This window comes from Seriola lalandi, unplaced genomic scaffold (assembly GCF_002814215.2).
Source record: "Seriola lalandi dorsalis isolate HSWRI2012SDOR001 ecotype SW California unplaced genomic scaffold, Sedor1 jcf7180002054384, whole genome shotgun sequence".
Lineage (NCBI taxonomy): Eukaryota > Metazoa > Chordata > Actinopteri > Carangiformes > Carangidae > Seriola > Seriola lalandi.
In genome coordinates this window covers 38670-50639 of record NW_019524937.1, presented here as the reverse complement: position 1 = coordinate 50639, position 11970 = coordinate 38670, and the positions used below count along the sequence as shown (strand labels likewise).

At 41.1% G+C, this 11970-nt stretch overlaps 1 protein-coding gene across 1 annotated transcript; it reads right to left on the bottom strand.

Moving 5' to 3' along the window:
- Window positions 1–335: 335 nt before the first annotated feature.
- On the bottom strand, window positions 336–9810 carry LOC111657151 (P2Y purinoceptor 14-like). Its single transcript, XM_023409206.2, has 4 exons — window positions 9780–9810; window positions 6456–6618; window positions 6106–6365; window positions 336–2106 (listed from the first exon to the last, which is right to left on the bottom strand). The coding sequence occupies exons 2-4, from the start codon at window positions 6603–6605 to the stop codon at window positions 1395–1397; spliced, it is 1122 nt and encodes a 373-aa protein (XP_023264974.1). The 5' UTR covers window positions 6606–6618; window positions 9780–9810; the 3' UTR covers window positions 336–1394.
- Between the last annotated feature and the right edge of the window lie 2160 nt (window positions 9811–11970).

Below are 11970 nucleotides of genomic sequence, written 5' to 3'. Positions count from 1 at the left end.
ACCCAGACAGAGGCAGTGCTCCACTGCAAGAACAATGATGAGAAACGGGGATTTACAGTATGCATGTGTGCGTGAATGGGTGAATGTGGCTTGTTGAGTGGTTGATAAGACTAGAAAAGCTCTATGTAAGTGCAATTGTTTACTATTTACCTACCCGTAACATAATATGTTTCCATTGTCACAGATGCTGCCATTTTCATATTGTTCTAGACCTCCTTTGGTGACTGGAAGTGAATTTGGGCACTGCTCAGGAGATGATATGAAATCCAAGTTCAAGGTACCTGAACACTTAGTCTGCACCTGCACACCCCACAGTCTGAAAGATCCACATCGCATCATGTACAAACACAAATAATTTAATGGTGCTGATGTTTAAAAATCATTGCACCTCTTCAACTGTTGTCTGTGTCAAGACATCACTGACCTTCCAAACAGTATGTTACAGTGCTGTGGTAGTCTGTTGCCTTGAGCTTTCTCAAGGTTCAGGTTGTGAAGCCACAAAACACAGGATCAGTTTTGTGACCACTTACATTAACATTTACTCATTTGTCAGAAGCTTTTATCCAAAGTGAGGGACATCACTAAAGTTTCCGTGCAGCAGGAGTCCATACAGAAATGTAATATACATTATGACATATACAGTATGTCTCTATATCAAGACTGATGTATGTTATATGTAATATATGTAAGTTTATTAAAACATACATATATATATACACACACTTTAATATGTTTTTTTTTTTAATTTCTGATTAATTTAATTACGTCTACCTTCTCATTATGGGAAAGTGCTCTCAGACTTTTTGACCCTACTTCATATAATATAGACTTATACTGACAGGCTGTGGGATGGATATATATTCATTTAACATATAACTACAATATAAGCATACATACTTAAACATACATATTACATATTACATATAGTCATAGGCTATATACTGTATACTGTATATATAGCCTATGTTTTATGTTGCTATGTTCTCTACATTCATTCCTGTTGTAGTTCTCAAAATATAGTCCTTAGATGTCCATACAGTGTACTGAACCACATAAAATACAATAGTTGATGAATTATGAAATTTACTTCCTTGATAAATCTGGCCTGGCAACTTTAGCTCACTGATGTCACTTTACATGATTTATCATTTGACCTTCTAATGTTCAGTGTCAAAAAAAAACAGAAAGAAGAAAGAAACACAAAATGCAAGAGTAAAAGACCCACGTCTGTAAGGAGCCTGAATTCTTCTGTTTGAAAGCAGGTGACTGAAATGGACGACTCCTATTGGCTGGTCTTTTTATACCTGCGGACTCCACTTGTTGTATGCTTATAGTTGTGATGTGATTGTTGTTTTTAACAAGAGTCATGGGTGTCGGTCTCTGTTGGCCTGAAGCTACAGCACACAGTTCTGCTTTGTTGTCATACTGAGTGACGTCTTCCTGTTGGTTCTGATGGTGCTCCTCAGCTCGTCGCTGCTTCTCCCCTCAAATCTTTCTGCATGTGTCGTGACCTGCGTGGTGCTGAACATCCTCCTCAGGCTCATCTGGGCCCGGAAGGCCTTGCAGAAGAGGAAATAGATGAGTGGGTCCAGGCAGACGTTGAGAGCGGTCACCATGACAGTCAGCTCCTTCAGGTAGAAGAACGCTTGGCTCCACGAGCACTGCCTCTTCAAGAAGGCGTAGGGAAGACGGACCAGGTGGTAAGGAACAAAGCAAATGCAGAAGACACTGACCAGCACCAACATGTTCCTGCGGGACTTGGCGAGTTTCTTGGAGCTGGAGGATGCCGGCTGCCTCTGCTGTGCCAGCGACAGCCTGTGGGAGGTGCTGTAGTAGAAGAAGACCAGGGAGATGAGAACGAGCAGGAAGGTGACGGTAGAGCAGGTGTGGAAGACTTTGTAAAGCACCCCGAGCAGTTGGCTGTGCAGGACGTCACAGCTTGCTGTCATGGGGACAGACTGTAATGATTCCTGTGTGAGCAGCGACAGGAGGACGTATGTCATCATCATGGCCAGGAGAAGAACCCAGGTTACCGTGGAAATGACATGAGCGGCTCGTACCGTCTGCAGGATGTGAGTTCCTAAAGGATGGACGATCTTCAAATACCTGCAGAGGAGAGGCAGGTGTCAGGACATGAGACATAACCAACCAAATCTTCAAAACCACGTTATGTTCAATGACAATGAGCTTTTAAAAGATTATTAAATTGTCTTGGTTTCTGCATCAATGGTATAGTACAGTTTGGGGAGAGACCAAACTGATCTTCACACCCTTATATCAATGAGTCAAGTGAAGTCAAGGGTAGAAGCTCAAGAGGAAGTTAAAGGGGACCACAGCCTTGAAACCACATATCATGTTCTGAAATAGTTCTTACTGTCAGACTGATATAAACTCAGACCCCAGCTCTGCACACCGGCTGATAGCTGTTCAAATGGAGGTGATTAAAGTTTCACATCATGAAACACCAACTGGAAACGTGCTGGACTTTCCGCTGAGAACACGAACACATCTCTCACTCTGGTTATATAAGGACCCAATGGCTTGTAGTAACGGCCCTGCTACCCCATATTCCCGCAGTGACTAAATCCTGCATGTCTGGTTGCAAGGTTCCTTCAAGACTTTTGACTAATTTATGCACAAGAACACTGGTCTGAGTCCAGGTGCTGACTGGCCCAATGCTTGCTGCTTCTCAGCCCAAATTCACACCAGAACCAAGCTTTGTCTGGCCGCTTCACTGTACAGTAGACAGAGGTCAAATTAAATTCAACCTAAGTGGGTTGAAATAATGTCCCATTGTGTCATCATGGGTCTGTGTGTCAGTTATGTTTAATAACTCAGCTTGACCAGATTTTGGATCAGGCCTAAATGTTTCAGGTCTAGTTGAATCAGATCTGACTGGACTTGAGTCCCTTCTTGTTTTGGAAGTTACAGGCATGTTTTAAACAGCTGGTTTGGACTGAGTCTGGGTCAGACCTCCTCTGGTGACAGAACCAAGCTAAGTTTTGTCTTGATCATTGATCCTGCATGTAGTGACACTGTGTTTTGTATGTGTGACGTTGCCAATCAATCACAGGCTACATCTCCAACGTGAGTCTCAAGCCCAGACGTGACCTAAAAGACTAAAGCCAGTCTGTGTGACAGAGAACAGTAAAGACTCTGTAAAAACTCTGCAGTGGTTACATTAGAACCAATAACTAGTTATGTCAGGAACATTATTAATGTAATACAAATAATGCTGACTATGGTTGTGGTTAATGAGTTCCACACTGGTTGGTGCACACACAGTAAAATAAAAAACAGTGATTAAATCTTGTTGGTGGTTCTGCCCTAATTGAATACAGCAGCATATCAAGTTGTATGTCTTTTTTTCATCCATTTAGTTTCTACCATGTCAGTCTCACTGTGTTGGAAGTCCAGCTGTTTGCTATGATGTTCCCATATTATCTCACTCTGCATCTCACAACTACAACAATGACTCGTCAAATGATAAAACTGTGAGATTATCATGTTGCTCCATGTCTGCTGGATGGCGTCTCTTTACTAACACATCAGCCATCATATGTCTATGTTCTGTGTTTATAAGCTTGTTGTGGATTTCTTCAGTCACATAGAAGCCAAAACATCCAATAATTTATCCAATAAATTATTGTCATTTAATTTCCACCTCTATTTGGTCATGTTTGAAAATTGTTTTAATTCTATTTAATTTTAATATTTCATTCTTTTCTCAACATGCATCTGAACAACACACTGGCTGAAACAATGATCTACTGAAGAGTGGATGAACACTAGTGGGAGTGAGTCATTAGAAAACACAAGAAACATAAGGAATAAACTGGAGACACTGAGGTTAAATTCTAACACTAAAGGTTTGAAGCTCTGTCTCTGTGGAACTCTGCAGCGTGTGTGTTGTCTGTATCTTTATCATGTCAAACCACATCCTTTATGCTTTTTAAGCACATGTGATCATAACAATCTCACATCCTTTTAATGATATGAAACCTGCTCAGAGCAGCAGCTCATATTTATAGTCTGTTCACGTTACCAGTTCATTGTCTTCTGATCTTATCCAGGTTCATCAGGTTGGCAGCTAAACTCAGTCTGAAGCTTCTGAACTGTAATCTGTGTGAGTTCTGTCTCACCACCTGTTTTGATAAAACCATGTCAAGGGTTTCACGTCAGGTCCATTGATTTCTGAGTATTTCTACAAAATTCTCACTGAAATCTGCTCTGAAATACAGATAAGGATCCTGGACTGCTAGTATTTATGTACCTGTACTGACGTCTATCATATGTTACTAATACAGGACCTGTAGTGTTCAACAGGTGGAGCATCGAGTGCATAAAATCACCTGAATATTACAACAAAACATCTGCCAACAATGTTCCTTTGTGCTGAAACAACACACAGAAATGGCTGCATGTGACAGATTCTCTTTACCTGTTCCATCTAGTTGAATTATCTCAGGTGCCATGTAATAAGAGTCATTGTTTTAAAATCAAGCAAAATCCTACACACTCAGACATGAACTCCTCCTCACTCTGAGTGAATTCATAGTTAAACAAAAACTTTTAATGTTTGATAACAAAGTTTGACAATTTAAAGATACAAAGAGTCAAGTCAACATCTAAAAATCAGGAAACATTTAACTGGAATAAACCTTTCATGACATTGAATTTAGAAACCAACTGGAGCCTCGATAATTTTCTCTCCAACCTCTAACTTTATTTCATTGATGTATCTCAGTCAGGAGCCAGAAAATGAGAGAATGTTTTTACTGCTCTATCTTCAGCTGCCTGCTACAGTGTCTTTCCTGATTCTACCACTGACGGGCAACAACAACAATTCAGAAATTTTCAAACTACTTTCCGTGTCTGTGTCACTTTTGCTATTTCGCCAGGCGTACTTGCACCTTGACATATTGCTATTATAATGTTCCCATGTTTCATTGAGTTAGATTCTATTTGTGGTCAGTTGATCACATATTGTGACTGACCAGTGAGCCCAGCCCTGACCAGTGAGCCCAGTCCTGATCAGTGATTCCAGTCCTGACCAGTGAGCTCAGTCCTTTCCAGTGAGTCCTGACCAGTGAGTTCAGTCCTGTCCAGTGATTCCAGTCCTGACCAGTGAGTCCAGTCCTGTCCAGTGAGTTCAGTCCTGTCCAGTGATTCCAGTCCTGACCAGTGAGTCCAGTCCTGACCAATGAGTCCAGTCCTGACACGTGCACACAGCAGCTCTGTGCATTCTGAGGGGCAAAGAATAGCTGAGCGAATCAACGCACTGCACACAGCTCTACTGTTGAGTAGTGGCAAAAATCTAAACGTTAGACATCATTCATGTTATATGATGAAAAGTGTGAATGTATGGTAAAGTGGTGGGAGTCTCGCTGATGAATGGGAAACACTGTGGCGCACTCTGCTTGTGTGAAACAGGCTCTGCCTATGTAGGAGCATATCACTCTCTTGATAATTCACCCTTAAAATAACAGTGAAATGCTGTGTCATGACTTCAGACCAGGTTTTTGTTGGTCAATTACTTTATTAACAACATCTGTCTGCACAACTGCTTCAGTTAAATTTCACTGAAATTCAAGTTTGCTTTTTTCTTTTCTGTTATTTCACTGTTTTACTGTCTGAAATCTTGATTCTTGAGGTTTTTTTCTCACTGAAGGAAAATAAAGTGTCTTCTTCATATTAAGCATTTTGTTGAATTACTGTGCACATAGCTTTGAGGTTTTCAAACTGTTGAAGACAAATTGAGGATGTGGCCCATTAACCAACCAGCTGAGCAGCCACACTGAGTTAAAGTATCAATCCTTCTCAACAAACACATGTGGCACAATGACCTCAAGAAACCTCGACTGATGATTCAAAGAAACATTAAACCACATTTAGCTTCTTTGAAATTACATCACCACTTGGTTTTGACTAAGTTGACTCCAAACGCCAAACACCCACGGTTTATACTAAAGACACATTTACTGACTGTTACAGATATACACGTATAAGTTCAGGAGTGCAGGGTCACTGTTCTCACAGTGTTCTGTAACCAGATCAAACCTGTGACCAGTCAAAGAGAAGCTGTTCTATCCAGCCCAGGCCTACCTGTTGGCTGCGACGTAACCCATGAACAGGATGCTGGCGTACATGTTGAGGTAAAAGGCGGAGGCACCAAAGTTGCAGTAGACCAGGCGGACAGGGACAGAGCTGCTGGCTAAGTTGATGATTCGTATGGGGAGGCAGAGGCTGATCAGGAAGTCGGCAGCCGCCAGGTTCTTCAGGTAGATGGTCACGCTGCTGGACGTCTGCTGCTGAGCACGGCAGAAGTAGACCTTCAGAGTGAAGCCGTTCAGCAGCAGACCCACCTGCACAGGGAACAGGACCTGGATTTTAAACATTCACAGGTAGACAGAGAGAGAGGGAGGGAGGCAGGGGTCTGAATATTTGAGACTCACCAGAAACACTAGGCTGTAGAACAGCATGAGGAAAAGATGAGCCCCCTGTGTTTCCACCGGACCACAGTGAGTCGAACTGGTGGCGTTCTTGTTGGTAACTGAGGACTGGTTGAAGGACAGGGTCTCTCCCACCCCTCCAAGGTCACTCATGTTTCTGGATGTTCTGAGAAAAGAGGTGAATCAGAGCAGATGATCTTTTGAAAATGCTTTAAACATCAAGAGTCTGCAGAGAGGAAGTGGTGACAGCTGAAAGGAAACTGACAGATCACCACAGCAGCACTGAAAAAACTTCAGCTGCTCAACGACAGCTGTCTGAGATACATCATGTCTGTCTGCCACAGACAGGATGAACCAAAGCTCAGGAGGCCGAGGTCGGACTCAGCACTGCTACTTGACCCCGTTCTCAGCCCAGATCTTGGTCTGCAAGACATGTTTATTTAGAGGAAACAGTGGGATGTTGCTGATGATCATTTGAAGTGTAATTATAAATCATGGTCAACAGTTATAGTGATGTAAAAATGAAACAATATGCACGGTGGAGGGTACACCGTGTTCTCAACTGAATCCGATCAATGAGCCATTTCAAAGGGAGGACAGGGTTTTGTTTACATGAACATACAAATGATTAAACTGCTCAGGAAGTATCAGACTGACATGTTCAATCTGCTCCCTCCCTGCCTGAAGGTGGTTCTGTTCACCTGTCGTACGTGGAGTTGTCTGCTGATTGGACAGGATACTGATGGCGTCCACTGTACATGTCGATGCCAGCTGCACTTGGCTTTTGTTCTGGCTCCCCAACCAGACCATGCAGCCAAGCAATCACTGATTTAGAGTCAGATAGACTGATTGATTAAAATGATCTTTGTTGAATATAAAATAAATATTTCACTGTAGGGGTGAGATGTCTTTTTGTTGAAACATCTTTTCTCATGGTTATGTTAAGGAGGCAGAGATGCCTGTATTTGATTCCGTTTACTTTTTGTTTGTTTAGGTAGGTTAGTGAACACTGTTTTTTTTTTTTGTTGTTGTTTATTTTGGGTCGTGCTCACCCTGACGTCTATTTCGACCATTGTTGATAAATCCATCGGTTGTGTTTGGACTACAGTCTGCTGTGGCCCTGATGGTCCTCGGAGTCAAAGGTTTAGACTGTAACACCAGAGATGAGGTCCAGACATCAGCAGCTCTTTCATAGATAGATAGATAGATACTTTATTTATCTCCTCGGGGAAATTCGTGATTCATGATTGGTTCAGGTCAGTGAAAGATGGTGGTTTAGGTTAAATGTAAATAAAGGAGATAAAACCAGACCAGGGGCCGGATGCATAAAGCTCTGTTTAGATTCATGACTAAACTATGTGATGCACAAAACCAGAAATATTCATACACATTCTTGTCATCAGATTTAAAAAGCTGTGCGTTCGCATAGTTCTGTTTTATAACTCTCACTCATGGAGAAATTGGGCGCATGTGCCTAATTTCCACTCCGACAATTAACCACAAATGGATGAAGACACTCCTTTAATCCATCAGTTTGTATAAAAACACTGTCTGTGCCACAAGTGATCATATTCACATGGTCAAAGGAATATGTGAGGTGCCACATTCCGTGTTTATAGAAACCAATTATGTGTGGAACATGGTGTACGCATGTTTTTTGTGTGTATGCATTTGGCCCCTTGATCTTTCTCTGACTTGAACCAGGATCTGTGAGGTCTGAATAGAACGGTTTAATGAAGCTGGAGTCACTACAGGAGGATGTCGTGCTGCATCAGATATTTTAGAGGAAAACAAACATATCGCTCTATGGTCACTGAAATTCATTTGAGACCAAACAAGCAAATTTAAAATTTACAAGAGAAAAACTCTTTTACAATATTCTGTATATGGTGGTTCTGGAAATGTTTTAACTATTTCAACTCTGTGACATTACTTTGCTCAGATCACATTTTTCCTCAGTCTTCCACTGATTTATACTTGTACCACAACAGATAGCAAAAGTTGATCAATGTTCAAACTTATTTTTATGAGATTCTTATTTTACAGATTAAAAAAAAAATGTTGTACAGGATTTTAATGTTGTTTTCCTGCCTGTCTGAAATTTCCCCCTTATGGCCAGTCCTTCACAATCATTGAAAATGTTCATTCTGTAGGAAACGAAAAGGGTAAAGGTTTTTTCAAAGCTGTTTAACTGTGTATTTGCGACCACACACACACACACACACACACACACACACACATATATATATATATATATATATAATTCAAGTTAAGGAGTACAGACACAGATCATTTTTCCTAGTTCAGTTTCGAAAGCATTTAAGGTAAAAACATGTAAAAACAGATTGACACCACTCTCATGTCTGATGTTACATATAAGGCAACAGTCAACAGACAGTTAGCTTAGCACAAACAAAGGCGAACAGCTGGACTCTGTCCAATAGTGAAAAAACTCCCATATAATCACTTCTGAAGCTCATTAATGAACACTTTGTTTTTTTGTACGAATCAAACAAACAAGATATTACATGATAATCAGTTAACAGAGCCAGGCTAACATTTTCCCCTGTTTGCAGTCTTTATGCTAAACTAAGCTAAGAAGCTGCTGGCTGTAGTTTCATATTTACCAACATGAGAGTGGTTGCAAATGAGTATGTAATATGTTTGATTTAGGTCATGTTCAGCACTAAGCCAAAACCCTCGTCATCCAGGAACTACTCTCAATGAAAATAAACTTACACAACAAATCAATAAGACTATTTCTGAATATCTCTGTAAATTAACATTCCACAGTAATTCCAATTCAGATTTTTTGTTTTTATTGTTGTTGTTGTTTTTTTTTCCTTAAATTTGAACTCAAGCCTAAGAAAAATGCACAATTTGAAAATAAGTAAATAATTGTAAATATTTGTAATATTTTCTGATCCTCTGACATCACTGATGTTTGGTGGTAAAAAGTTAATTTATTCAAGTTCTACATTTAAGTTAAGTGTCAACGGAATTCACTACATTTTCAAACACTAACAGTGAAAAGTTTGTTTTTATATAGTTCTAAAATATGTATTGTAAGTACATGAAGCTGATGATATTTTTCAAGTAAGATTTTAATACAGGACTTTGAACTTTCCTAGAGTATTTTTACATTGTTGTATTGGTTGTAAACGCCAGCAAATAAACAGATGAGTTGAAAAACACAAAAATGCAGATTTTCCATCTTTAACAGCTATAATGTGTGTATATATATCTGTACTTCTCAGTATCTACAGTCCAGGAATATGACAAATATTAGTGCTATAGAATGAGGGCAGAGTCACCTGCAGCACTCACCTGTCTGCGTTGCGTGTCTGTCAGTGTGAATCTGGTGGGAGAAACTATTTGACTTCCTCCTGCTCAGCGATCACATCAGGAAGTACTGAGGGGGGTGGGGGGGGGGGGGGGGGGGTTGCAGAAAAAAAAGGTTATAACTGTGCTGTCACTGTTTAGTGCTGCAGCTCATTTGCAAGTCATGAAAACATATACAGTAGGCAGACTATTTTCCTGTGTTGTTGTGATTAACTGGAAAACACCTTTTAATCTGATTGTGTCATACTGTTTTTCTCAAATGTCTAAAAAGAGGAAAAGCCTCTAAATTAAGTGTGTGAGTTTGTGTCTATCACTGTCCGAATCATGAAAAGTCAAAGTTACAGGAGCTACAAGAGGTTAAAAAGCTTCTGTGCTGCATTAACCAGTACAGAATCTTAGAGGCTACTGCTCCCAGCCATGAAAGAGAAAGAGTACAGCATGTGAACTAACCCTCTGGTAAAATGGTGTATTTTTTACACTTTGTTTTTTGTAGGCATTAAACAGCCTAGATATAATGCATTATTCAGTGATCTTTAGTGGTGCTGGAAGGTGGATTTTGTTACTTCTGTTTCCCCATTTCCAGTCTTTATGCAAAGCTAAGCTGAGAAGTTGCATTACATGGCACCCCGGTGGCTCACCTGGCAGAGTGCGTACCACATAGGCTTAGTCCTAACCACAGCAACCATCTGACCTGTGGCCCTCTCCTGCATGTCGTCCCCTGTGTCTCTCCCCAACCTTCCCGTCTCTATCACAATAAAGGCAAAAATGCCCACCCCCCCCAAACAAAGAAACTTTAGTTCATGGTTTCATATTCACTGCAGAGACGAGAGTGGTATTCGTCTGAACATCCAAGTTTCAGAAAGAAAGAGAATATGCATTTTTCCAAAAAAAGTTGAACTATTTCTTTTAATGTAAAGGCAACCTGTTTGGACTGGCCTGTGTTGGCTGGACAACAGCAGACCCAGCTCTATAAACTGACTGACTGACTGACTGACTGATTAAGTCGTGTGATTGAGTTACACCATTTGTAAGAGAAATGCCATGTGACTGAGTCATGAAGATACACCATTGGCTATTGCTCTTTCAAAATGAGTTTCTATTAGGGGTCGTTCACAGTCTGCAGTTGTTGGGACTCATTCAAGAGACCAGATGTTTCTTTGCTCCACAGACAAAGGAACTCACCTCCCCATGGTTCCTCACTGGGGACGACCCTCCCCCAGGGACCTCACTTACCAGTCAGTGTTGGTCGGTGTGTGACATGTGACCCCCCAGGCAGTCACCAAACAAAACCAGATCTCCTTCTTTGTTCTCCCCTCTCTTCTCAGCTTGTGCTGGAGAGCAGCTCCTGCTCTTCCCTCTCGGCTGTACAAAGGGCAACAAGGTCCTAGCGCAGGTCAGCCCTGCTACCTGAGAAACCAGCTCTCTTGCCAGCCTGCTCACAACAGCTTGCAAACACTCTTCTCCTCAACAGCAGCCCCCTGCTTCGGATTAACTGAGAGTAAACCAAGTTTTCTTCAGAATCAGCAGCTACAACACAAGGTCAGCCAGCTGATTTTCCAAGCAACCTGAGTCAAAGCAGAGTTAGCAAGGAACAGCTAACTCACCTAATGTAATCGTCTTTTTGTTTCAAAAGAATCTCACTCCGTCTTGGCACTGAGCTTACTAACTAATTTTAAAGAATATCTGAATAAAATAGAGACTGTAAGAAACTTCTGGCTTCAGTGTCTGTCACAGTGTATTCGGTTTTTTGAAAAGAAGTAATGGTTTTCTCATAATTTGCAATTGTTTGAAACCATGTAGAAGCCAAATTCTGGGCAGATTTTCACATTGCCATGGCAACGGCAGCTCCTGACCTTTGTGCGTGTGTGCGTGCGCCTAGCAACCAGATAACCAACTCTCCAAGCTCCGCTAGCTTTACATTGGCCGCATGTTAGGTCTTAAATTACATTTAGTTAGGTCTTAAATATGTAAGTCCATTTACTGCTTCCTTCGTTGCTTTTTTTTGATTTGTTAAAAGAGTGAATGAAGTTGTGACGGTCTCCGCTGAGACAGAGGAGAGGAGAAGCTACTAGCCCTCTCTCGCTGTCACTTCTAGTCGCGTTGCTCTCCTCCCCAGTAATGTTAAATTTAGCACCGAAAAAAACATAATAGTGGTAATTTAAATAGCGGTTCATGG